Source organism: Plasmodium vinckei (genome assembly GCF_900681995.1).
Source record: "Plasmodium vinckei vinckei genome assembly, chromosome: PVVCY_14".
In the NCBI taxonomy this organism is placed as follows: Eukaryota; Apicomplexa; class Aconoidasida; order Haemosporida; family Plasmodiidae; genus Plasmodium; species Plasmodium vinckei.
In genome coordinates, this window is record NC_051306.1 from 459,786 (window position 1) to 487,769 (window position 27,984).

Sequence of the window (27,984 nt, forward strand, 5' to 3'; positions counted from 1 at the left end):
AATTTTTGTATCATTTTTTAAATACGTCATAAATAATATTTGTTCTTGAAATTAATGAATATATCTATATATTTTTTTCATATGAATTTTTAAAATCGATCAACAGTCAACTTGCAGACTTACATAACTTTGCAACGTTAACAAGCTTACACATATTCATTTATTTGCAGTAATAAAAATAAATAAATTAGTAAAATATATGTGCATAGACTATTAAGAACTAACCTTTTGTTAATAATTCTTGTGTATATACATATAAGTTAGTATTTTTTTTTTGTAATTTTCCATTTTTAAATAATGTCGTATAAAGATAGCTAAGAGTGGTATTTACCTATTTGTTAAAAAACAAGTATATAGAAAATACAACTTAAAAGATAATAAAAATTGCATAAATAGAAATACATTTTCATAGGAGGTAAAAAAGGAAGAAGAAAATACGTTGAAAGTAAGTAGTCGGAGAAAAATATATATGTTTAAAGAAACTTTTTTATCCTCAAAAAATAAATATGGCTACTGCTTATAGAATAAAGGATACAGTAACAAATAATGGCCTATTAAACCAAGAGCCTAATGGCAAACATCACAATTTTAATAAGACAACTATAAAAAAAATAGCGAATTCACCAATTTCAAAATACCATAACCCAAAAAATAGTAAATTACCAAATAAAAAACCACCAATTAGGACATATATAGACGATAAAGGTGTAATACAAAACATATTAGATAAAACAAGTGAGTTATTTAAATGCAAAAAATTAAGAAATTTATTTAAAAAAAATAATAAGCCTAATACTGTTAATGATAATGGGTTAAAATTTAAGTTTGTATATAAAGGTGGTAATATAGAAAACTATAATAATTTTGAACCTCTAAACAAAATTAATAATAACAAAAAAGCATCGACACAAATAAAAGAAAAAAGCAAGTCTCATGTTAACAAAAGTGAAACAAATAATTTTAATAAAAAAATAAGTAACTCAAATATAAATAAGACAAAATACTTGAAAGTTGACAAAGAAGTGGAAAATGATTTATCAAAAAGGCATAAAGACGAAACTGAAAGTAGTAAAACAACAGAGTATAATTACAGAGTAGAAATAGATCAAATTAATATTCCATATATAAAAAAATTATTAGACAAAGCGAGCAAAAAGGAGAGTAATGAAAATAATCAAATAACAAGCTTTACTTATAATAGTAATCTTTCACACAGTTTCAGTAATACAACATCAAACGATGCTCAATCTAATTGTGAAAATAATTCCTTAAATAAAAATAATATAATACAAAAGAAAAAGTCAAAATTTTTAAATAATAAAATTAAAATATTTAATAATTTAGTAGAATATGTAAAACCATCAAGAAGCTATAATATTGATGTATGCCATCCTTTATATAATTTGTTGTGTAAAAATGAAAAATCATATTTAAGTTCTAATTGGCATGATAGAATAAATTATTCTTTTCGAAATATTTGTGGATTAAAAAATTATATTCATGATGATAAAACAGAAGGGGAGTATGAAAGAATCTTTTATAATGAGTTAGAGTTATTTCACATGTCTAGTAATATAGGAGCATGTGGACTTATATATTCATTATTTTTAACCAATAACAAAGTTAATAATTATTTTAATAAAGATCAGGATATTGACAATACTAGTAATAGTATTAATGACGAAAATGAAAATTGTAACAATCTTATTAATATGTTTAAAACATGCTTTATTAAAGTAACTGAAGATAATTATCCTCATATTTATAATATTTATAAACCCAAATTTGATGACGATTTATTATTTTTATTTGATAGTCTTGTTTTTACTGTAGTTTTGGGAAGTAAAAAAAATAATATTAGTTATAATTTAGCAAGAAAAATATATAGTAATGATCTTAAGGGAAAAAATGTGTTATGTGATTGTATATTTAATTTGAAAAATGATTCCAAATTTTCTTTACCTATAGCTAGCCAAATTGATTTTATGGGTATGCGAGTAATTTCAGAGCCATTAATGCCTTTAACTAACGATTATATCCCAATTGATGTAATTAAAGACATATATGAAAATGTTGAAATTACAGATACCTCTAGTGATATAGATAACGATGATAATGAAAATTACAAAAACAGCCATATTTTAGATAATAAAAAAGAATGTAATTATAGCTATAGTGAAATAAATTCCTATAAAAAGTCTTCGGAAAATAATTTGGCGAACAATAGTGAAGATACTTTAAAAAAAAAAAAAATATTTTATGAACGACTAATGGTAGAAATCGAAAATTATGATCGTATATTATATGATCAGTTAATAAAAATGAGTGGTTATGTAAATTATAGTTGCTGTATTTTACCTTTTGGAATGTCAAATTATTTTGAAAGTAGAATATTAAAATCTCTAAATAATGTAAAACTATTTAAATCAGTTATAGATAATTTATATATAATTAGAGGAACAGAAGAAATATTACCTCCAATTATTTCAAACACTAATAAAGATAATTTTATTACGAGATTGAGATATGAATATATAAAATATTATCACGAAGGGGGGTCTTTATGTAATACAACACTTGCAATTAATATAAAACCTGAAAATCAATTCGAACAAAATGATGAAAAAAATAAAAATAATATGTATCATTTAAAAAATGTTAGTAAACAATGTTTTGATAATATTGATAATTATATTTTACCTAAAGTAATAAATTTTATACCAAATTTTAATGATAGTTATGATATAACTCAAGTATATCATTCACATGGTGTTAACATTCGAAATTTAGGGTGCATATTAAATAATAAAAAAACACCTGGATACCTTTCCGAAATTATATGTAGAGAATTAATTTGTAGAACCTTGAAATCTATACATTATGAGAATATACACTATTATATAACAAATGTGCTAAATGTGTCTAATTTTGGGAATAACGAAATCCAGATGGAGATAATAAATCAAAACATTCAAAAAGCATATAAGAATAATTCACAAATAAAAAATGTTACTAATATAAATAATAATGAAAAAAGACATATTATGTTTTATGACGAATGTAACAAAATTGATGATACATTTAATTTTGTCGACCTATTTGAAAAGGATGATAATGATCAGATGGGGTATAGAAAATGTGTTAAATTCGAAAAAGATAAGTTTATATGTTTTTGTAAAGATTGTTTGAGAGATTGTAAAAAAAATCCAGAATTAATACCACATAAATTGATAATTAATTTAATAAATTTAACCTTAAATGTGAATAGTGATAGTAGTATAAAATTTTGGAATAATATTCTTATACCACATTGTATTAAAAAATTTCAGATTAATTTAAATGATCATATAAAAATTCGAGAAATAGAAACATATGGGCTATTATCATGTTTAGAATATCATTTAGGTATTTATTTTAAAGAAGATTGCAAACAAAATTATAAAATTCGATTACCAATAACATTGGATGATATGTCTAATTTTAATTCAAAATGTGAAAAGCAGTTATTTCCTAATGTTGATGATTTTAAACATATTTTTATCCCAAATAGTGGTAATGAAAAAAACCGAAATAACAATATGAATAAAAGTAAACTAAAATTAGAAAATAATGATATAAATATGGACTCACAAAAAAAAAAAAAAAACAAACATGTTTATAACTCCTCGAATAAAAAATGTGGCGACAAAAACAATGGTACTGATAAAAAACGAGAACGTAAAGAAATTCAAAATTTTATGGAAAAAATACAACAAGAAAAAGATATTCTTCTTTCGAAATGTGATGATAAAAATATGGAAACAATAAAATATGAAAATAGTTATATTTCTTTATTTTATTCTAAAAGTAAATCATCTTTTCCAAAATATTCTACATTGTCTTTTAGAATTATAGAAAAGTTATTTTCCAATACAATAAGCCAAGAAAAATTTAAGATAAATAGTATATTAGAAGAAAATGTCCCATATATTATCAATGTAAAAAATAGTGATTTTTTATATATAAATAATATATGTAATGTTGGGTTATGTGGAAAAATAAAAAGTTTAATTTACGAATATAACATTCCTTGCCACCCACATTGTATACTTAATAAAAAATTGAAATGCATAAATTACGTAAAAACTAAAAAATGTATATATTTATTATTAAATATTAATGCTAATAAAAATGTGTTTGAAATAACAAAAACATTTTTATATTTAGCATATTTACATTTTGAGCATGGTTATATACAAAAGTGTTTAAAAATATGTTACTATATTTATAACATGATTCCGAATATAGGTACATTAAAAAGAGATATACTTATTTTAATATTACAATGCAAGATAAAAGAAAAACAGATTGATGACGCTTTAATAATTTATAAACTTATTACAATATTTAGTGAAAGATATGATGGAAAATATAATATGAACATACTTTTTTGTAATATATTATTGTCTGATTTTTATTATAACCAATCAAATAGTGTTGAAATAAAAAATGATTCCAATAACAATATTAATACAAAAAATGATAATATAATTAAAAGTAATCACAATGAAGAAACTGATATGGCAGATAGCAATCTTGATTTAAAAAATAAATATTTGTTAAAGGCATTACATTATTCGGAGTGCTGTTATAAGATAATAACAACATCATTGAGCGATATTTGTTTTCATTATATATATATATATTCTTTAATGTTATTAGGGAATATTTTAATGTCTTTAAATAAGTTTCACAGAGCAATAAAATATTACAGTTTATCATTACAATATTCGATCCGAGGGAAAATGCCAAGTTTTATTATTTTACTAAGCAAGTGTTTATTAGCAGATTCGTTAAAAAATAATGGAAATTTTGATAAATCTATTGAACTAGCAGAAGAGTGTTTAAACACATTAAAAAGTTCAAATTTTTGTTCACATAATCTTATTCTTCATGTCATTTTTCATTTGGCTCAGATGAAACAATTTATTGGGTGTAAAGATTTATTATTTCCAGATATTTTATTAAATAACATTTCTAATGTTCATATTAAAAAAAAAATATCACTTTCTGATTTTATAGTTTTAGAAAAAAATTATTTAAATGAAAAAAATATAAAGCATAGAAATGAAGCTATAGATTTATATATTAAATTATACTATAAATTAATAAGCCTAAAGAATTATTCTGTGGTTGTTGCAAAAGATATATTTGGAAATTTTTATACAAAAAATGACGAATTGCCAAATGTAGAAAAATCGAATATAAATCATTTAGAAGACAAAATGGAAAAAATATTTGATATAATAAAAGAGATACTTAAAATAAAAATTATATCACTTAATATGAACAAGCAATTTATGATAGCCTCAAAACTATTAGCCATTGTTTTATCTAAAAACTCATCAACATTTATCAGCGAATTAACATTAAAAAAAAAGAGAGATCAAATATATGAACAAATTATACAAAATGGTATACATTATAATAAAATGGGGGAAAAAGACACCAAAAAAAATATTGAACAAGAAAATCAATTTTATTATTTAATTGATACAATTTATAATAATGATAATAAAATGAATAAAATATTTAATAATAGGGATGTAAATAATGAAGACAATTTTAATTTAGACTCTATCAATTTCCATTTAATTAAAAACAAACAAAATTTGTTTAATCGAAATTGTTATACAAAAGAATATGATTATATATCAATTGAAAAAATTTTATTTGATAACACATATTTTAGTACAGTAGAAATATGCAAATATTGCTACATTATGTGTGATAAATATAATACACAAAAATACAAGGAATCTTGTGCTAGTAATAAAATGTGTTCAAATACTGGCATAGGAGATAATCACAAAATAAATTATGGAGAAGAAAACCCCAGCTTTTTATTAAATCCGAGTATTTGGTTTGATCTTTTGTTTTTCACTGTAATGAAAGGAGTGTGCAATCATATAGAGCTTATTATGCTTATTGATTTGATCAAATTATTTTTAACTCCAATACAAAAACAATTAATTTTATTTCATATAAAATCTTTAAATAATATTAAGGATAATGAAGAATACTCTGAGTATGTCCAATATATATTAAATAATGAGGAAAATAATAATTTAAAGAAATTTAAAGAAGTTGACCAAGAAAATATATCCAATATATTCCATAATAGATTATTATCTCAAACTATAAATTTCATTGACAACGAGGAAGAATCAAAATGATTATATAACAAACAATTAAAAAAAACAAAGCTTTTACCTTTTTTAGGGCATTTCCCATAGAACAAAATAATATCTTTGTTTTCATAATAATAGTGTTTAAATTATGCTTAAAGATAATAGAAAGAAAGATATACCCTTACTAAACATTATAAAAAGTGTCGAATATATATTACAGTTTTGAAACATAATGAAATATAGTATAGGAGATAATTAGGATCATAATAAAACCCTATCATGCAGCCGTGGATTCTATTAAGCTTGAATATAAAATTTGAGGTTTTTAATTGTGAAATATCAAACAAGGAAATATTATTACATATTAAGATTAATAATTTTTGCATATTTTTTGTTTTCTTATAATAATTTTGTATTGGTATTTCATTTTGTTTTGTATTAATTGTAGTGTAAATTCTTGACTATATACACCCATAAAAATGTTTACACATTTGAATATATGATATGTGATTTTTAAAAAACAAATAAACAATAATATAATGGCATATAAAGTTATTTTTAATTTTTTATATTTTTACCATAATAAAGAAATAAAATAAGGAATATTTTCATTTGTGATACTTATTTTATTTTTTAACCGTCTTTAAATGGTATACTTTTATGCAAAAATGTGCATACATGGAGAAAAAAAATATTATATATATCAGATTAGTTCTCTCAAAATATAATATTAATTATAAGGAATTGCATGTTATTATTTAAGTAATGTGTTATAAAATTTTCACAATTTTTAATAAATTAAATTTTCTTTTGTTTTGTGAAATATGCTCATATAATAACACTATTCTGAATAAAGTTTTATATCAACAGACACTTAAGTATTAACAATATCATGATATATACATATTAATCACATTTTGCATTATGAATCATACTATGTCTTTTAGTCATTTTGAAAAGACAAAAGTTAAGGAATGCTATCGAAATAGTCTACTTTGACTTCAATACTTCAAAAAATTGGTGTAATAAAAAAATTTATATACATACTATGAATATATACATATTTATGTATCCAATCATAGGAGTATATGTACAAAATAAAGCAAATGTTATAAGAGGGGAGACATACGCACGTATATATATCTTTAATAAACTATCGTAAAATGGAAAGAAATTCAATATAAAGACTTTATAAAATGGATAGAAAAATAGATAATAAAGGAGAGGAAAAACATAATATCCCAAATAATGATGATTTAAAATTTTTAAAATTTTATTCTAATATATTATTTAAATATGCAGAAGAAGAAAAGGAACAGTCTGAATTATTGGGGTTTTCAGGCAAATTAGAAAATAAAAAAAAGTGGTTAAAAATAAATATTGATTTAATTTTAATAATCCTTTTTTTTATTGTTATATATACTTCAAATAGTGTAGTGAAGGTAAAAAATTTCCAAAATTTTCTATACAATGATATAAATGAATCAAGAACTTTTTCAGAAACATTTTATAAATCTATAAGTGATGATATAAAAAAAATAAATAATAATTTTTCTTATAATCCTCAAAAAAATGATTTCACTATATTTAAAAATATACGTAGTAAATTTGAACTGTCTTCATGGATTAAAAATGCCTTTACTGAAAAGGTAGCACAAGACAAGTTTTTAAATAATAATATTTTATTTGGAAAATGCTGGAGAATAACTATGAGATTATATAAAAAAAATCATAATGAACCAATAAATATATATAAAAATAAAAAAACATATGAAATATATCCAGATGATTACTTTTCAAATGAATTAGAAAATACGCAGGATATTAGTTCTACATATTTTGGAACAGATTGGAACTATTTATTTTCATATGGAAAATCATATAAACAATTAGGAGGTTTATATCAAATAATATGTGAAGAAAATAAAGAGAAAATGCATGAACAACTTTCTCAGGGTACTTATTATTCTATAGATTACCCATATTTTATACCAGCTATTATATTAACAAATTATAATATAGCTTCTGTTTCATTGGATTTTTTATTATATAATCCTTTGTTAAATATTTTGTCATATAATATTTTAAAATTTTCATTTTTACCTAATGCGAAAACGCATAAAGAATTAACAACCTTATCAGCTTCTACTAGCCAACTTAATAACTATATTTTTTTCATTTCATTATCTATATTTATTATTTTGCTTGTTATTCAAATTTCAAAAAATGTTCGAAAATTTATGTTAGTTGGATTCCGACTATATGCTAAATCGTATCCAGTCAAATTTGCCCTTTTAGGTAACTAAAAATAAATTTATTTTTTTAATATGTGTAATTATGTATATATTTGAATTATAATAGTTTAGACAGAGGAATTATGTGTCTTAAGTATTTTTATTTCAGTATGTAGTCTTTTTAATGATTTAGGTGTGAATATTTTTTTCCTTTTCAAGAAATTATTCCAATCTTTTAATCTTTTCATTTTTCATTCATTTATTATTCATTATTTTTTTCTATTTGTTTGTAGTTACCTTTATCTTCAACTTGGCTATTCTAGGTATTTACATTTTGTACCAGTTTTATCTCCCAAATATTCAAGTATTGTTTAACGAAGGAAAATATGAATTTGATGGATTTTATTCAAAAATAAATAATAGCAATATTGTAGATTTGATAAATAATGTAGGGTCACAATTATCAACAATAGAATTCATTCGAAATATTTTTATTGGATCATCTATAATAAGTTTTATTATTTGCTCTTATGCTTTTATAAAACAATTTGGGGTTTTGATACAAAAATATAATAATGTTGAAAAGAACATAAAAACCGATTTTTTATACACATTTGTTATCATAATTATTATAATATTTGGGTGTTTGGGTATATTTTCATTTTTTAGCTATAAACTGTTTAACCTTCCAGAAAAGATTAATTCTAGCATTCTTAATGTATTTATTTTGAATGCCTGTATTGTATTTGGAAATTTTCAAAGATTTAATATTTATTCTATAAAAAATAAAGATAATTTTATTTCTTACATGTATTCTGTCTCGTTATTAATTTTTATTATTACTATAAGTTATTCAGTTATATTTTTTCTAGCCATTAAATCGTTTTTTAAAAGAAACAAAAAGTTGCGCGATATGTTTACTAATTTATATTCCAAAAAATTAATAAAACATAATAAAAAAAATGAAGAAAATGAAAAATACATTAGCAGAAGTAATAGCAAATATAAGGATGAACATGATATAGAACCACTTAGCAATGAGATTGTACAAAACAAAACAAAAGATATAAATATGCTCGAAAAGCGTGCCTCAAAAAGTGATAACATAAATAATTATAATATTCCAAAGGCAAAAAAAGAACATTCCAATAAAAACATGACCAATGTAATATACGATAAATCATTAGAAACTCATAATAATGATATAAAAAAATACAAACATGAAAGTTTAAGTAGTGATAGTAGTAGCAATAGTAGTTATTTATCAAATGATTCAAATGTTTATGAAATAGATACAAACAATTTGAATTATGCAGATTTAAATTATAAAGATATATTAAATATGGGCAAAAATCAAAATAATCAAAAAATTTTGAACGATAGAAAAAATTTGGAAGAACAAAAAAAATGTATTTTTTTTAATATCGAACAAATTTTAGACATATTTTTAAATATGAACAACACAATTATGTCTTTATCATATAAGGAAAAAAAACGAATTTTAAAAAAATACAATAAATATAAGACAAAACATAGAAGAACTATATTTTCTATATATTTATGTACATCAATCATTATGTTTATTTTATTATTTTTGATTAGTGATTTTAATAAAGGTAAAGAACATGAAGATTTATTAAGATATCAAATAGAAAATATAATTTATCCACCAAACATAAATTTAGTAGATACTATGAAATATCACAATCTTAACAAATTTATAAGTGTTAATATACATAATGAAAGTTTAAACTTCAATAAAATAGGAAATAGGAGTGATATAATTGAATGGATAAAAAATTCTTTTGCTGGTTTTTTAAAAAATGGGTCTAATATTGCAGAACATAATATGAATCCTCATTATAAAAAATTTAAATGGATAGACATTTTCAATATTCGTAATGAAAGTGTAAAAATAAGAATTAGGTTTAGAGAAAAAATGAAATCTACAAATAATATTCTTACTTGCGATTATACATTAAAAAATTGCTATGCATATTTAACAAAAAAAGAAAGATTTGAGCGTAATTTAAATAAAATATCGTTACTAATTAATGATTCAACTGAAGAAATTAAAATATCTTTTATTTTATATGATAATATTGATCAGCACAGTGTTTTAGTAAATATACGTTTTATTATAACACCTAATGGACAGATAAAAAAAAGCATAATTTTTGATCATTTATTTTTTAATTCTTTTAATTTTTTCCACATCAAAGGAATAATAATTAATCTAATGTTTGGAATTATATTAATATCATTAGTTATAAATATATATATGCATTTTTTTAAAATTTTTTCTTACTTCAAAAATATTTATCTTTCAATTTTATATAGTTCCAATAATACCAATACTACAGCAGATGGTTGCATGCATAGCGATTTAAATACTTTTTCTGGACCTGAAGAAAATATGCATACATCATATGATTTTAATAACTATAATTATAATAACCAACAGCTAATGGATTTTTACACCGCTAATCAGTATGGTAGCTATCCTGATTATTACACCCCTAATAACTTTGGGGGTAATTATGCGGAAAATTATGCAAATAATTATGGGGGAATTTACCCGAATACTTATAATGGATTTGACACACATATATACCAAAAGCATTACAAGCCAACAACTAAACTATTGTTAAAATTAAAAATATTTTTTATATACATTTTTGAATGCGATTTATTAAATTTGATAATATGCTTATTTCAAATTTCAACCATTATACTATGGCTAGTTATGAGCATTTATATTAACAAGATAGAATACTATCATGATTTTATGGACATATATTATGATATGTATATAACTTTATTTGGGATATTTTCAAAATTTAAAAGTCTATTTTATTTAGTTATTTTTTTTCTCATAATTAATATGTTTATTTTTTTGTTTGACATTATTAAAAAGGAAAAGCTGTTTGAAGCATTGCGTCTTAACAAAAAACAAATAGCGAAATTTGGATTCATATTATTATTTGTTTACCTGAATTTTTTTTTATTTAATTATTTTTTTTATGGATTAGATGGATTTAATGACATGACAATCTCTCAGAAGTTTATGCATTCAGCTTTAATATTATCAGGATTTGCTAGTATTGAAATTTATATGAAATGTAACTTTTTTTATTTTATAATGTTTATATTACCACACTTAATTTTTGTGCGTTTTCTTTTTATATATTCGTTATTGTCCCCAATTTTAGTTAGCTATTTAATTTTAATTAAAAAGCCACCAACCAAAAAAAAAAGAAAGCAAAATATAATCAACAAAAAAGATGAAGATTACTCAAATTTTAAACTAACGCATTTAAGTAATGAGCAATGGAAATATTTAAATGAAGACATAAAAAACTTTTCAGAAGATGAGACACAAAAAATGCTGATATATTTTGAATATTTTAAAATGAAATTAAAAAAGTATAATGATGTCTCTATGATTTTGAAAAAAGAATCAGAACTTTTAATGGAACAAGCAAAAAGTCTAAAGTTGGATTTGCATAAAATTGAATTACAATGGAAATTTGGAACTAAACTTTTATCGTCATCGAACGCATACATCGAAAAAATGAATAAACAGATAACTGCCAATGAAGAAACAATTTCTTTAGATAAGAAGAAAATATCAACACTAAGGAACTATGCAGAACAACTAAATTTTGATTCAGAGAATATAAATAGGATAGACAAGAAACAACAAAAGTAGTGTAAATTAAATAACATATAAACAAATTTAAAAGCATAAATTTATTGTATACTCAATAAATTGGAAATTAAAAAAATTCTATATGCATAAAATTTTTTATATGGAGTTAAAATAAATATAGAATAATCTGCACAATTTTTTTAAAAAAGTAATACACTATATATTATGCATATATTTATTTAGTTAATTCTTGATAAGCTTTCAACATCTGAAACCTTTTTTTTATTCATATATATGATTAATATTATATATTCATAAATATGTATAATATTATTTGCATATTCCCGAGCTTCTATTTTTTTGCAAAAAATAGTCGCCATTGTGCATGTTTTTGTAAACTTTTTATATATGTAGAAAAAAACAATTAAAAATAATTTGATACGCTTGTTTTAATTTATTAAAAAAATTGATTCATTTAAATATTATGAAAATATAAAATAATTGTAAACAAATTAAGGAAAATGATTGAAATAAAGCTATAAATGGTCCTCATTAAAATAAAAATAGATAAAATATAATTTTATGGAAAATTATATAATCGTATTTTTTTTTTTGTTAAAATGTTTTATACCTATTTTGAGTAAGACTAAAAATAGTTTTTTCTACAAGTATCTAATTTGTTTGTTCTCCTTAAAAAATATTTTATATTCAACAAAATGTGTAGTTTTGAATAAGCATACTAATCTTTCTTATATTCTGAATGTTCGCCCTGTTTTAAGACCAAATTTTATTTTAAAAAGTGTTGAAAAGCCGAGTAATGACAACATAACACATTTAAATAGAAAAATTGAGAAATGGGGGAAGAACAAAAACATAGTTTTTATTGAAAATACAAGTAATGATGATGAAAATAAAGTAAATTACTTAAACGGTGAAATAAAGAATAGCAATGGAATACAAGAAATAAAATATTTAAGTAATCTTCAAAAAAATTTCATGTATTTATTAGAGCGTGATAATAATGTTATAGTACATTCTAAGACATCTAGTGGAAAAACAACAATTTGCTTATTTTATTTTGTATTAAAACATTATTTCAATAGTGAAATTATTTTTGATGAAGACATCCAAAGAGAAAAATACTTAAACCAATATCATTATAATGACAATTATAAAAATATATTCGATTTAAATAAACAACAAAATAATAAAAGTAAACTTAAATATATACCATTCAGTGAAAAGTATTCAGAAATTTATGATATCCATGAAAATAAAGATTTATTACTTGAAGAAAGTTCTAAAAAAAATGTATTAAAGAAGGGGGATAAAATACTCATACTATGTCCTTCAAAAGAGTTATGTGTACAAACTTCACAAAATATATTATCCTTTACAAATAATAAGAATAGCAATATAATTAAGCTTTTTATTGATAAGTATGATGACTCAAAAAAAGTGAAAAATTCCAATGTAAGTAGTAAAAGTAAAGCGGATCATAATACCGATCAAGCATATGAAAATATTGAAGTGTGTACAAATGACGGTAGCAATTTAAAAAAAAATAAAAGAAAACAAGAAGGAATATTGAGCAATCATAATTTGATGAACGAAAATATGATGGTAGATGAAATGGAAAATATAAGAGATGCTCTTTTTCTTATTGGAACACCTTTGTGTTTTAAAAATTATATATTAAATTTAGGAAAAAATAATTTAAAGAATTTTTTAGAAAGCATTAAATATGTCTTTTTTGATGAAATTGATAGGTTGCTTCCTTCACAAAAGAATAGATCTTCAAACCAAAAAAAATTTAAAAAGATAAAAAAAAAAACAGCCTACATGATACTAGAAACTATTATGTATATGAATCCAAAAAAATTAAATTTTATTGGATGTTCTAGTACCTTAAATAGAGAATTACACAGAAAAATATTTAATCTATTGAGTTTAAATAAGAATAATCAAAAAAGAAAAAATGTTTATTTGTTAAGGGAAAAAAATAATACGCTAGAAGAGGAAAACATTGCAGAATTAAACACAACCAAAGAGGAAATAACTGATACAATATTAAATGATATGATGAACACAAATAATGATAATTATTATATGGACAAAGAAAAGGAGGATATCGAAAATGATGAACAAAATCAATCATTAATTGGAAACATAAATTATAGAACTGCAATAGAAGAGGAAAGAGATTCAAATGAAGATAACCAAGATGAAGAAGACATTTATAATATGTTAGAATTAAATAATTCATCAAATTTACAAAAGTATGTAATAAAAGTTCAACTTCCTAAAAATATACATCATTTTTATCATATAATAAATGATGATTTGTTTAGTAATAAAATTAAGGATGTTTATGAAATTGTAGAAAGTTTTAAAATGAGGAAAATATTAATTTTAATAAAAAATGGTTACTCATTAATGAATATGAAAAAATATTTAATGGAAAAAAATATATATTCTCTTTTATTACATGAAAGGCTAGAAATATCGCAAAACGAAAATAACCACTCTTTGAAAAAAATGTGTGAAAATTACGAAGAAATAAAAAATTTAAAAAAAATCGATAATAAAAATAATAATAGTGAACTAAAATATACAAATAAATTTCCTGTTATTATTAGCTCATTTGATAGTATTCGGGGTTTTCACATAAATGACTTAGATATTGTTATTTTATGTAATAAGCCAAAAAATTTAAATGAATATATTCATTTGTGTGGAAGAGTTGGAAGAAAAAAAAAAGTTGGATATTCAATTATATTAGAAAATGATAAAAATGTTAATATTATTAAAAATTGGCTAGTTAATATAAAAACTAATTTTTATAAGTTACACTTAAAAAATGATGTTACAAATAATATAAATGATAATGATGGTAGTATAATCGAAAAAAAGAAAGACAATATAAATTATATCACATCATGCATACTAAATGAGCTAAGGGATGATAGCCTATGAAGAATAGTCGCATTGTTTTGTGACTTGAACAATAAAAATAATAAAAGGCTTGTGATCAAGCTTGATACATTTTTAATTTTTACATAAAAATACCTACAATACAAATTGTTATTTTACTAACAGTTTATTACTATATATTTAATTTTCTATTTGTATATTCATTTATCTTTTTATATTTTTTATAATTAATATATTTATTCATTTATTAAATTTGATGAAACAAACATGTCTATTAATTTTTAAAGCACATTTGGCTTATTTTATTTTCAACTATTTCAATAAAAAATATATAATTAAATAATAAAAATGGATATAGAAAACGAGAGAATGAAATAAAATGGTGGCAAACAAGTTAAGCATATTTCCTCCGTTTTCAAAAGTTTATGATATTATTAAAAATAGCATACAAAAACAAATAAATACAAATACATTAAAAAATATCCACTTTGTTTCTATGTAGCAAAAAACTAAAGAAGGGTGTTATAGCTCTTTTTAAATAGTTAGCATTTTTTTTATTCTTTCAAGTAATGTATCATTTTCTTCTCCCTTTTTTATCACTTTTACTATATCTATTTCATAAATAAGGGGCTAAAATAATAAAAAAAAATAAGGCACATAAAATAAAATAATGGTGATTAATGAAACACTCTAAATAAGATATTTGATTATTTTTATTAAATTTTTTTTATACTTGATTAGGAAAATGATTAGGATATGCTAAATGAGGAGGAACAATACATTGTCTTCGTGTATGCTTTTTCATACCAATTACTATTTCATATATAGCCTTTATGTGTTTTTTATCATAAATCCCAGCTTTTATTTTAGGTGGTATAATACTTTTAAATGTTGATTGAATTATTCGAAAGTCGTTTGTTGTTTTTCCTTGGTAATGAATATAAACAGTATCTCCTTCTTCAATTGGGTCACCTTCACCGTCTAATAAATCTTTATATAGTATTCCACTTTGAAATTATAAAAATTAAAATAAGTTTAGTAAAAATTATTACTAGTAAATAAGTTTAAATATGCATACATGTGTTTGTGCACAAGTTTTACCTTTCTGTTCTTAAAAATTTTGTATCCGTCCTATACTTTTTTTGTAGGTATGCGTCTCCTCTATCTTCCAAATAAGATATTCGAATGTTTTTTGAAAGTATGTATTTCTTCACAATATATAAATTTAATGAAACAAAAAATATATTACAAAAATCGTGAAATCTTGTAAGAATTTGTTTTTTTCTATGGTTAAATAAACATATTTTATGTGAATATTTTATCGTATTATCCAGCTTAAAAAAAATAAATCTATTTATAATGTTTATCATTTTTAGCGTCATTCTCATGCATGATTTTTTTTTTTACAAATATATCATATAATAAATTTTTTTTATTTAACCAAAGAAAAGAGAATTATAAATATACATATTGGAAAGTAGCAATGTTGAATGTATTTTATTTAAAACCAAGGAACAAACAAAAATAGTATTTCGAAAAAGCCATCCAACATGACAAAATTTTAAAAAAGAGAAATTATTTATATGGATATTTAGGCGAAAAATTCATTTTAATGCAAATTATGTTTATAAATTAAAATCTATCCACAATAAAAAAAATGATATTAAATATTAATATACATATGCATTATCGCATACCAAATAAGTTGTACACAAAAAAAAAATTATTAAAAAAAGAGACTAAGATTGAGGTGTGTTATAGGATAATAAAAAAATAATAACAAAATGATTAAAAAAGTGTATTTAAAAGACTAATATAGTATAGCTCCACGATTAATGCTATTAATAAATGCTATGGCATCCATAATTTTCTTATTTTTTCGTTGTAATTTGTAAATTTTTAGCAATGTATTATTTTTACATAAAATATTTATGCATTCTTTATCAACCATTGCATATTTTCGAGGAATACCATCAAAACATTTGTGATCATCCATTGTATTAAATGGGGTATGCTCATAAATATTATTATTTTGAGAATTTGATAAATTATAGGATGTTTTAATTAGCTTTGCTTCAATTCTTCGGATTTTATTATCGTGTAACAAAAAAAGTGTGCATTCTGCTTTGGGCCAATTTATAAAACTCCGTACTTTATTATGAATATATAATGAAGTAAAACAAAAAAAGCATATATGTTTTTCTTCAATTTTAATTTTAGGAGCATAACAATTGTTTGTATAATACTCATATGGCACATTATTACTATTTAAACATTTTTGTGATAAATTTGTAGAATTTTTAAATTGGTTTGATTGTGAATATGGAAATAAAAACAAGTTCTCTATCTTGTCTCTTTTCCGTAAATTGATATTTTTGTCATTCTGATTGTTATAGTAATAAGTGTGAAGATCGTATTTTTGATCGGGATGGTTAGTATCAGTGCCTGTCTGTGATAATGAGTTTGACTCATGTTCATGTAATTTAAGATTTGACAAAAAATATATATTTTTCATAAAATGTAATGTTCCAAATGTAAACATGATAGTTATTATGTCGTTAAAATTAAAATGGGGACTAAATAAAAATCGTTTTTTTATTAAAGATGTACCAGAATCAATTTTTAATTTTGTTAAAAATATAGTATAACCAAATAAAGATTCATTATTTAATATGCTTCTTTGAATGGGTGATGCACCTTTATATGATGGCAATAGACTTGGATGTAAAGTATATATATTAGTATTGATTGTTTTAAAAAATTTAGTATTAAATATTTCCCCAAAAGATATACTTACACCTAGATTAAATTGTTTATTTTTTAACAAATGTGTATTATTTTTAAATTTATCATAATAAAAAACATTTATTTTATTTTTTTTAGCATCTTCTTCTACTGGAGATTTATTTATAAGTAAATGCCTCCCTTTTCTTTGAGGGCTTTTTGTGATAACATTTTCTATAACAATATCATTTCTTAACACTTTTATAATTAATAAAATTATTTTAAAACATAAAGAACTAAATTCGTTGCTTCCAATAAAAAGGAGATTTATTTTTTTTTCATTATTATTTCTACATTCTTTTCTTTTTCCATAAATTGCATTTAAATATTTGTCTTTGTAAATATCATGAAGCATATCTATGATAGCATCTTTCTTCTTATTAAACTCCTCTTTTATATTTATATAATATATTTTATTACGTAACGTATTTTCTATAATTTTAATTATTTCTAAAAAAATATTAAAAAAATACAAATTTTGGGCTGAATATATGGCTAGTTTTGCTAACGCATTTTTTTGGTATATTATATTGCTTTTATATTTATCAGTATATATATAATACAATGCGTATTCTGAGGGTTTAAAAAATGAATATTTTTTTTCTTTATAAAATATATGTGTAAGGTCAATTTTGTTTGTTTGCTCTAAATTTAAATTTTTACTAGGGCACTCAAAAGATTTTATAGAACATTTTGTTCTTGTATGTTTATTTCCATTGTCTCTAGCATTTTTATTTCCATTGTTACGACTATTACCCTCCCAATTATTTACCCCAAATTTCAGTAAATTTAAATAATTTTTTTTACTTTTTAATGGAAAATGAGATATATTTTTAAGGTTAATAAATTTTATCAAATAGTTCACATTTCCGATGGTGTTACTTTTTTTATGAAAATATAACTTGTTAATATAACTTAATTTGTAAGCATAGCTTCTTAAAAAGGTTAACAAAAATATTTGTACAACATATGAGATTCTTTTATTCATATTATAAGGGTATTTATATTTTTTTACTGAAGTATATTCATGTTTATTTATGTGTGCAACCTTCCCAGTGTTGCCTAAATGCGTACTATAACGGTATTATATATATAATATACTTATTTATATGAATATCCTTACCATCCTCAGAATAGTTACCATTTGAAACATCTTATATATTTTTAATTATAGTTTATCAGCATATTCATTTTTTCTCTTTAATTATCATCATATATATAACAACTATTCTTGTATTCTCTTTAATTAAATACAATATAACATTTTCATCGTTATGCTTAATGAAGCATGATCTTATTATAATTATTTTGATAATTTCAAATATTTTTCATGACATTTTATTTTATGTGTTTTAACAAAATGCTAAGTATATAATGCTAGTTAATACAATAATTTATTGTTTTGTAATTTATGGTATATGCATTATTTGATGTTAGCAAATTGCACAAAAAAAACAACAAAATATGGAAAAAAATGAAATAATGCAAATAATGTTAAAAAAAATAAAATAAAGTAACAATGATTATATCTCAAAGAGATTAAAAAAAATGTTAGCAATATTAACTGTCAAACTAATGCAATAAAAGAGAAAAACTGCATATCTATTTTTTTTTGATATATATATGCATATCCCTATATTTTATTTATATTCCTTCATAATGACCTTGGAATACTTAGCCATTGGTGCAAAATAATACTGAAGGAACAACAAATCTCTCAATGTCATATTTCCTGAAAAAGAGAAAAATAAATTTATACATAGATAATTTGATAAACGCAGTCATATATATATATAAGAGATAACGGAAAACTAAGCCAATTTCCAATACCTCCATAGGTCATACACACATAAAAATGAAAAATATAATTTTATGTAAGGCATAGAATGTGGAATTTATTGTTATAAAAAAAATATGGTTGTTTACTTTTTATTTTTGTCATCGAGTATGCTAAATGTGAGAATTGCTATACTCGAATTAAATGCATCAAAATTAAATTGAGGTGATTGCACATCATTTGATAAATTCTTTGAATGAGTTTCAATTTGGTCATAGATTGTATCCTGTTCATTTTCATCCATATTATGAGTCGAAGTTTTGGATGGATCAGTTGTAGATATTAAATTTTTCATATTTTGAAAATTACTAGTTAGTTCAATTTCTAAGCATTTTCTTAAAAATTTTGATTTTGATAAAGATAATTTTTTGTGTACCTTTTTTTTAGTTATAGCTATAATTTTTAATTTATATTGATTGTTGTTTTTTTCCAAAATATATTTAATACTGTCTTTTGAAGTAAAATGGGCATTTATTAATGGGCTCTCATAATGAATATTAATGATTAATCGTTTTAAAAAAATATTTTTTTTATTTATTATAATAATCTTAAAAAAGAACAAATCATTTAACAAATTTTTTTTAAAAATATCATCGCAAATATTACATAACATTGGGTTTTTTTTGTGAATACACAAATTATTTTCATTGTTAATCTTATCATCTGAATTATGAATATTATTGTCATTATTATCTTCATCTAGGTTTTTACAATCATTACAAATAGATTGGTTATACCAAATTAGCATATCATTTCTTTTTATATCAAAAATATCATTATACAATTTTGAATGAATTAGCATATTATCATTCACAAAACTACTAGCTTTAGAATATCCTTCACTAATTAAATAAAAAAAATCTGATTGATTTTCAAATAAGCAATACATGTTTAAAATCCCAATTTGTTCGTTTTCACATTTTTTACTTCGCTCTCTCTTTTTTGATTCATCAGAAGATATTGTCTCGTTTGAATTATCTAGAGGATTTTTCACTGATATTAATTTTGGCTTACTAATTATTTTTTCTTGGCACGTTAGATAATTGGCTCCATAACTTTTATGTGGAAATTTGTTACAATCCTGAATTGTATTACTATTATTTCTGGTATGTGTATTATTGGAAATGGTTTTCTTAAGCATGTTTCTGTTTGCTTGCTTCGTTTTATTAGCTTTATTTATTAAACGCTTATTATCTTTCCTTTTTTGACAGTTTATAGTTAAATTATTTTCTTCCATTTGTCTAATAAAATCAATACTTCTTGTTCTATTGTTCTCATTAATAAGTTTATTATAAGTATCAGTTTTTTTGTGTGTTAATTTTCTTGAACTATTTGAAGAATAATAAATATGTTTCTTCGATTGATGTAAAGAATTAAGAAAATACTCCTTTTTATTTTTTCCTGTTTCGTGTATATATATATTTGGTAAACTGTCCACTGAGTCACTTACATTCTTTTTCATTTTATCCATTTCAGTTGTTGATATCAAATAGTTTGGCATTTGGTTGCTATCATGGATTTGTTTCATTTCATCTGATTTTCCTGATACACTATTTAGACAGCTAGAACTGCAATTGTTAATACAAATAGATGCATTATTTTCATCAAATTCTTTTGTTAAAATATGTTTATACATTAATTTGGTGGGATTATCATTTTTACAATTATTGTATGGATTTTCTTTATATATATGTTTTTTTTTATTTTTATCAATTGCTAAAAATAAGGAGTTTTCTTTTTGTACATATGAATTATTTGAAGATTGGCCCTCTTCTATGTTATTATGCTCATTTGATAAATTTCTGGGTTGTTTTTTTATAGTCTCTATAAAGAAATTTTGGCTAATTATATTGCTACCTATATTTTCATTCTTATCACAATTATAGTCAGCTTTCAAATGAGAAAAATGTGTATTAATATTATAATTACAAAACGAGTTTTCCAAAAGTGAAATAAAGTTTAGCCTGTGTATCTTAATATTATTAAAACTTGATGGTATAAGACATTTAATATTTTTTTTAATTGTTTTTTTTTTGGCGTTTTGTCTTTTTTTTCTTTTTTCCAAATACATTATTATGTTAAATTCTTCTTCAGTATAACCAGTACTTCTTAAAGGAAGTGAATCGTGAAATTTATGATTATTATTTTCATTGTATAATTCTTGTTCTATAATTTTATTAAATTCATCATTTTTTACATCATCCACTATTTGTTTTTCACTTTCAGTTAGTGAGATTAAGGATTCCCTATTAATATTAAATTTTTTTAATAGTTTATCATCTATTATTTTTTCTTTAAATGCTAATTTTTTGTTAGCTTGATAAATTATATTATTAAACCTGCTAGTTACTATATTTTGCTTGTTACTTGAAAAAGATTTACTATTTGTATTATTATGAAAATTGGTTGTATCTAATTTATCTTTCCAACTTGTGCTCTTTATTTTTTTAGAATTTTTATAACCAGTCTCATTATAACATTGTTTTCCTTGGATGTTATTATTTTTGATCACCATTTTTTCATTTTTTATTTCAAAATTTTTTGAAATATTATTTTTGTTCTGTAAATCCAAATGTTTACATGCCATAATAATGTTCTTATATATTTCGCTCGTCTCAAAACTTTTATCGTTGTATGTGGTATTATTTTTGGAACAGCAATTATTAGGTGGGTTATAATTTTTATATATATCATAGTAATCGTCACCAAAACAAATTTCACTTTCATTATCTTCAATGTTATTTTTTATAATGTTTAATTTATTTTGTTTACTATTTTGATCATCATAAGTATTATTTATTTGTATATTTGTTTTGTTTATACCGTTTATTACCTTGTTATTTTCGATAGGATTTATACTTGCTTTTGCCATGTTATGTTCATTATTTAGACAAGTAAATTTGTTTTCAAGTATTTCATCATTTGGTATGTTTTGATCAGTTGCAGGTTTATTCAAAATATCATTTGTAGTATTACTTTTTTTTAAAAACACTTTTGAAAACAGCGTTTTCATTTTTTGGAAAATTATTCTATCCTTATAATTGCTAACAAAAATAAAATTATTCTTTTTGGAAAATTTTAGATCAGACATAACATTATATTCTTTTTTATGTAAATTAATAGATAAGTTGTTTGCAGAATCATTAATATTTATGTATAGAGAATTATTTTTGTCTAAGTATATGCATCCTATGTTTTTACATGCCCATAATAAAATAAAATTGGAATAAAAATTTTTGTATATTTTTTTCATAGATTGTTTAACATTAGTGTCTTTTTTTATATTCAAATTGATATAATCTTGTAATAGTTGATCAACAAAATTTGGATGCTCACAATGAGAAGGAGTAGGCTCAGTGATACTCTCATCTTTTGCTTTTTCGGCTAACTTATCAATAGTTACCAAAAATGAATTTTCAAACATTTTTTGGTCTAAATCAGAAATATCACTATTGCAATTGTTTATATTGTCTTTATTTTTGTCATTATTATTTTGTAAATTTATATCTTTCCAATAATTCGCAAATGGATCATTATTAATATTATATTTATTCAAAGAAATAATATTTGAGTTTATATAACAATAATTGTCTTTATTAGGGGTATCAACATTTATGACAGTATCCTTTCCATTAATGTTTGTATGTATAACCAATGATGCTCCTAAAATATTGTTTTTATATTTTTTAAAATATTTGTTCGTTTTATGAAAATAAAAATTTATGACTATAGTAGTATTATTCATGTTATTCTCTAAATTCATATCATTTAATACAAACATGAACCTTAAGCAACATTGTTTTTTGTTTTTTATTATTCCAACATTTGATGATAAATTTTCTATATTATTGTTTGATAAATTTTCTTTTTTTTGTTCTAGGTCAGATTTTTCCTTATTAATACTAACTGTGTTTTGTTTTTTTTGTATAATTTTGTTTTTAAAAAAATTCAAATTTGGGAATAGAGAATAATGATTTCGGTTAATGGAACATTCTTTTTTTTCATTGTTTAAATATATTTTGTTACTTTGTTTTGAGGGTGTATTAAAATTTCTTTCCTTTTCAAAAATATCCAAAGTTTCAACTGTGCTATCTTTTGCTTTGTCTTTTACATCATCTTTTGCATTATCCTTATAATTTCCATCAAAATCATGGATATTGTTTCGATTCTCATTGTTTTTTTCAGTATTTATAAGTTTACTATTTGTTTGAATCTCTACCCCACAATTGGAGTCAGATACATTATCTATGATTATTACATTTTCGTTAGAACTGGTTAATTGTGGAATTGGGCTTTTATTCAATAATAATATATTATTATTCTGAAAATCACAACACATTTCATCATTATTTTTATAATCCATATTTTCTGTTTTTTTTACAATTTGTTTAATTTTTTTTGATTCTTGGTTTTTATTTAAATCTTTTACTATATATTTGTTTTTCATATTATTATTTTCTTTACACATTTGGCCAAATTCATCATCTTTGATAAAATTTATGTTATTTGTTAAATTTTTAACTATTGAATAGTCCAAATAATTTAAGCTTTTTGTTATTTCATTTGTATGCCCATATTTGGATTCCTCAAAGATACATTTGTCTGCTATATTTTCTCTTTGAGGGTTTTCAAATGCTAAATAATTTCTAAAACTTTCTTTTATATTTAATTCATTAAATATCATGTTTTTTACAATATTTTTACAATAAATTATTTTAGTTCGAATTATATTAGAAGCAGAATTATTATTCGTTACAAACAATGAATTATCCATTTTATTGATTTTTTTAACAGTGTAAAAAATGCTTTTCATAATTTTTCTGACGCTATTAAAAAATAGTTTACTAAATTTATATTCCTTCCTAATATTAGTTTGATCAGTTTCATTTTCGTTTTCATTATTAGCGCATATTATGTTGTTGTTTTGGCTGTCTTTGGCATCTTTATTTTTGCTTTCATCACTTGGGTTTTCTTCTACATTGACAGTGTTGCAATATTTGATGATTTGGCTTTTTGGGAAATTTTCAGAACCTATCTGTTTGTTTAATATAATACATTTTTGGATGTGTTTTTTTATAAAAGAAACGAGGTATATTATAAAAACATAATAACTATTTTTTATTTTTAACATACTTGATTGTTTTGAGTTTTCCATGGATTGTATGTTGTCCGATCTGTTTTTAGTTTCATCATTTGGCACGTGATTATTCCATAAAGAGTCTTTATTTACACTTTGTAGCATATTTTCCTTAGTATTGTTTTCGCTAGTGTTCTTTTCGTATTGATCATGATCTTGTGAGGTATTAATATTACTAGATAATATTGAACTCCCTTCGATATATTTTACTTTTTCTCCTTTTTCCTTATTTATAAGAATGTAGTCGTCTAAAGAGCCTATTATCTTTTGCTCATTGATATATTTTTGAATTTTCGTTTTATGATATATATTAAAAAAAATGAATATAGAATCGATTACATTATTTTTATTATAGACATTTTTATTCAGTGCTTTGTTAATAGCATTCTCAATTTTCATTATTTTAATGCAAGATGTACAATTAAGAAATTTTAGATAACTCTTAATATTAATACTATGTATTATATCGTTCTTTTTTCGCTCTTGTATATAATTACTATATGCATGCTTTTTTATTTCTTTTAAATTATAATAATCGTTAAAAAACTTTATAAATTTCAGTAATTTAAATGTGATAAATATTTGATGTATTCGCTTGATTTTATTACTACCATTTTTAATATTGTCTTTAGAATTATTATTACTGTAAAGATTTTGATCAACATTATCCGGATTATTAAATTCTCTATTTTCTCGAAGAGCATGTTTTTCGTTATATATCTGCTGATTAATAACTTCCCTTATGTAATAGGGAAAATGTTTTGTTATGGCTGTAAATTTTTCTTTTTCCAAGTTTCCAAGTATTTCTATAATTTTATTAATAGGTAAATATAGAATAATATTTGCAGCTTTTTCACAATCGATTTGAAGATTGTTAATAATATCTTTAATTTGATTTGCACACAACAGTTTACAAAATATATCATAATTTTTTCCACTTAATTCATTTAATATGAGAAATATATTAGAACTATCTAACATTTTAATTAATTTTTTTTGTTTTTTCTTATTTTTTTTATAAATTATGTGGCCTTTTATTGATGACTCGATTGGTGTTGTTGGGTTTCCACCTCGAATGATTAAATCTATTATCAGATTTTTAGTCGGTATTGTGCTTATTAATATGTTTAACTTTTTGGGTGACAAAGAATATAAGCATTCGATTGTCTTATTCTGAGGTAAAGAAATAAATATTTGTATAATATATTTCATAGATATATCATTAATAATTTGTTTTAGAAAAGGTGTTGGAAATTTATGGATAATTATCTTAAATTTATTTACAGGTATGTAATTAATATATACAACAATTTTCTTGATATCGCATTCTTTTAATAATATTTCTGTATTTTTTTCATTTAAATAATATAATATATCAACAATTTCTGGTGAATTAAAAGACTTACATATTTCAGCAGCAAAATAAAAAGACATATGATTTATATTTATACATAGTGTCATTTTTTTAATTGATAAATATTTCATAATTTTAATAGATTTATGTAAAGGTAAGTCATTCATAAGTCTATTAATGGTTGAAATATATAAATCATTAGTTATTAAACATAAATTTTTACATGTCAAATTATTATGAAGTATATATAATTTTTCATAAGATATATGGTTGGAAAGGGGGCTGATTTTTTCTATAGGCAAACATTCAATTATATAATAAAATTTACACAAAGAAATTGTATTTATAATTTTTATTATAATCATTTCTTTCATTTTATTAAATATATATGTCAATTTATTTTGTGGTAAATTTAATAATATACTTATACTTGTATTTGTAGAAATATTTTCTATGATATTAATAATTTTATCTTCTTTAAATATAAATATAAAACTTTTATAATTGTCTACATCTAATAGTTTTATTATTTTCTCTATTTTTTCTATTGATAGCAAATTTAAATATCTTACTATTTTTGAATTTTCGTTAAAAGGGATAGACAAGTTAATTATTTCTTCTTCATTTAAATTTTCTAAAATGAGTTTTATTTGATTTGTGTCATTTTTTATGGAAATAGGCAAATCTTCAAGATTACTTAGATTGATTTTCTCAAGCTCAATCAAGGTGATATCTTTTGGTTCTGATTCAAATGTTTGTTTTATCGATGCATTATTTTCAATCAGGCTAACATTTTCAGGTAGCATGTTAGAACAATCGAGATTTTCACTCCTATTTTGTTTATCCATGTCTATATCTTTAACAATTTTTGTTTTATCTATCGCAACTTTACTTGTAATTTTGCTGCTAATTTCATCAATATCGTTGGTAATAGCGTGATTGATATTTTTATAAATCTCTAATTTAGTTCCATCTGAGCACTTTTCTTTTTTTAATTTTGTGGTATTCTCAATACTGAGGGTTTTATCTTTCTTTACAGTACAGAACTTACTAATAAACACATTTTTTGCGTCATTTCGGATTATTCTTGAATTTTCTATTTTTAAACCACCTCTTTCAGAAATATCAACAAATCTACTACCATAATTATTTCGAATAAAAGGAATAGAACCATTTTTCCAATTTTGTGTCTTAAAAATATTACGTTTTATATTTTGTTCTTTATTACAACTTTTTATTTCTTGATTTTTTATAAGGCTATAATTGGTATTACTATCCAAAACAGTTTTACAAGTATCCTTATTCTCTTCACCATTTTTTTTTTCAACATAATTTTGTAATATTCTTTTACATGTTATTTTTTCGCATATATAATTCGAAGATTCATTTTGATCCGTTTTTACACCTTTTGGAAGTTCTTTATCGGTATCTATATTATTACTTATGTGTTTTTCATTACATTTATTATTTGATATATATTTCGTGGAAGAATTATCAGGAGTTATTGCTTCCATCTCATTTATAGATTTATCATACTTTATGAAAGATTGAATCTGGTTACTAATAACTGCGTTTGGATAGGTAGGACTTTTTTCTGAATTTGCGTCATTCTTTTTATTTAATAGTATGGATGTTTTTTTTTTTTTTTTTTTTTTGGGTTTTTCATTTTTTTTTTTATAATTTAAAGAATTATAATTTTTGAATTGTTTAACTTTTTTTTTTCGGTTTTCATGTGATTTTGATTTGTGATATAATTTAATTTTTTTGTGTCTAATGGAGAATTTACGTTTCCTTGCTTTTCCTATTTGTTTTTTCTTTTCTTCTATGTCTGCTCCAGCATTTGTTTCATTCATTGTTGAAACAAATAAAGAAAAAATGGAAA

General features: G+C 22.1%; 6 protein-coding genes across 6 annotated transcripts; 3 read left to right on the forward strand and 3 right to left on the reverse strand.

The window, feature by feature from the left end:
* Positions 1-506: 506 nt before the first annotated feature.
* On the forward strand, positions 507-6,215 carry PVVCY_1401250 (conserved Plasmodium protein, unknown function; the record flags this gene model as incomplete). The annotated part of the gene is made up of 1 exon (XM_008624900.2): positions 507-6,215. One exon carries the CDS (start codon positions 507-509, stop codon positions 6,213-6,215), a length of 5,709 nt encoding a protein of 1,902 aa, XP_008623122.2.
* Positions 6,216-7,366: 1,151 nt separating this feature from the next.
* PVVCY_1401260 (conserved Plasmodium protein, unknown function) lies at positions 7,367-12,116 on the forward strand (the record flags this gene model as incomplete). The annotated part of the gene is made up of 2 exons (XM_008624899.2): positions 7,367-8,468; positions 8,698-12,116. The coding sequence occupies 2 exons, from the start codon at positions 7,367-7,369 to the stop codon at positions 12,114-12,116; spliced, it is 4,521 nt and encodes a 1,506-aa protein (XP_008623121.2).
* A 522-nt stretch (positions 12,117-12,638) lies between these two features.
* On the forward strand, positions 12,639-15,032 carry PVVCY_1401270 (DEAD box helicase, putative; the record flags this gene model as incomplete). The annotated part of the gene is made up of 1 exon (XM_008624898.2): positions 12,639-15,032. The coding sequence occupies one exon, from the start codon at positions 12,639-12,641 to the stop codon at positions 15,030-15,032; it is 2,394 nt and encodes a 797-aa protein (XP_008623120.2).
* Positions 15,033-15,524: 492 nt separating this feature from the next.
* PVVCY_1401280 (peptidyl-prolyl cis-trans isomerase, putative) lies at positions 15,525-16,378 on the reverse strand (the record flags this gene model as incomplete). The annotated part of the gene is made up of 3 exons (XM_008624897.2): positions 15,525-15,620; positions 15,724-15,997; positions 16,092-16,378. The coding sequence occupies 3 exons, from the start codon at positions 16,376-16,378 to the stop codon at positions 15,525-15,527; spliced, it is 657 nt and encodes a 218-aa protein (XP_008623119.2).
* Positions 16,379-16,800: 422 nt separating this feature from the next.
* Positions 16,801-18,762, reverse strand: PVVCY_1401290 (methionyl-tRNA formyltransferase, putative; the record flags this gene model as incomplete). The annotated part of the gene is made up of 1 exon (XM_008624896.2): positions 16,801-18,762. The coding sequence occupies one exon, from the start codon at positions 18,760-18,762 to the stop codon at positions 16,801-16,803; it is 1,962 nt and encodes a 653-aa protein (XP_008623118.2).
* Positions 18,763-19,448: 686 nt separating this feature from the next.
* PVVCY_1401300 (conserved Plasmodium protein, unknown function) lies at positions 19,449-27,955 on the reverse strand (the record flags this gene model as incomplete). The annotated part of the gene is made up of 2 exons (XM_008624895.2): positions 19,449-19,506; positions 19,701-27,955. 2 exons carry the CDS (start codon positions 27,953-27,955, stop codon positions 19,449-19,451), a joined length of 8,313 nt encoding a protein of 2,770 aa, XP_008623117.2.
* Positions 27,956-27,984: the final 29 nt, after the last annotated feature.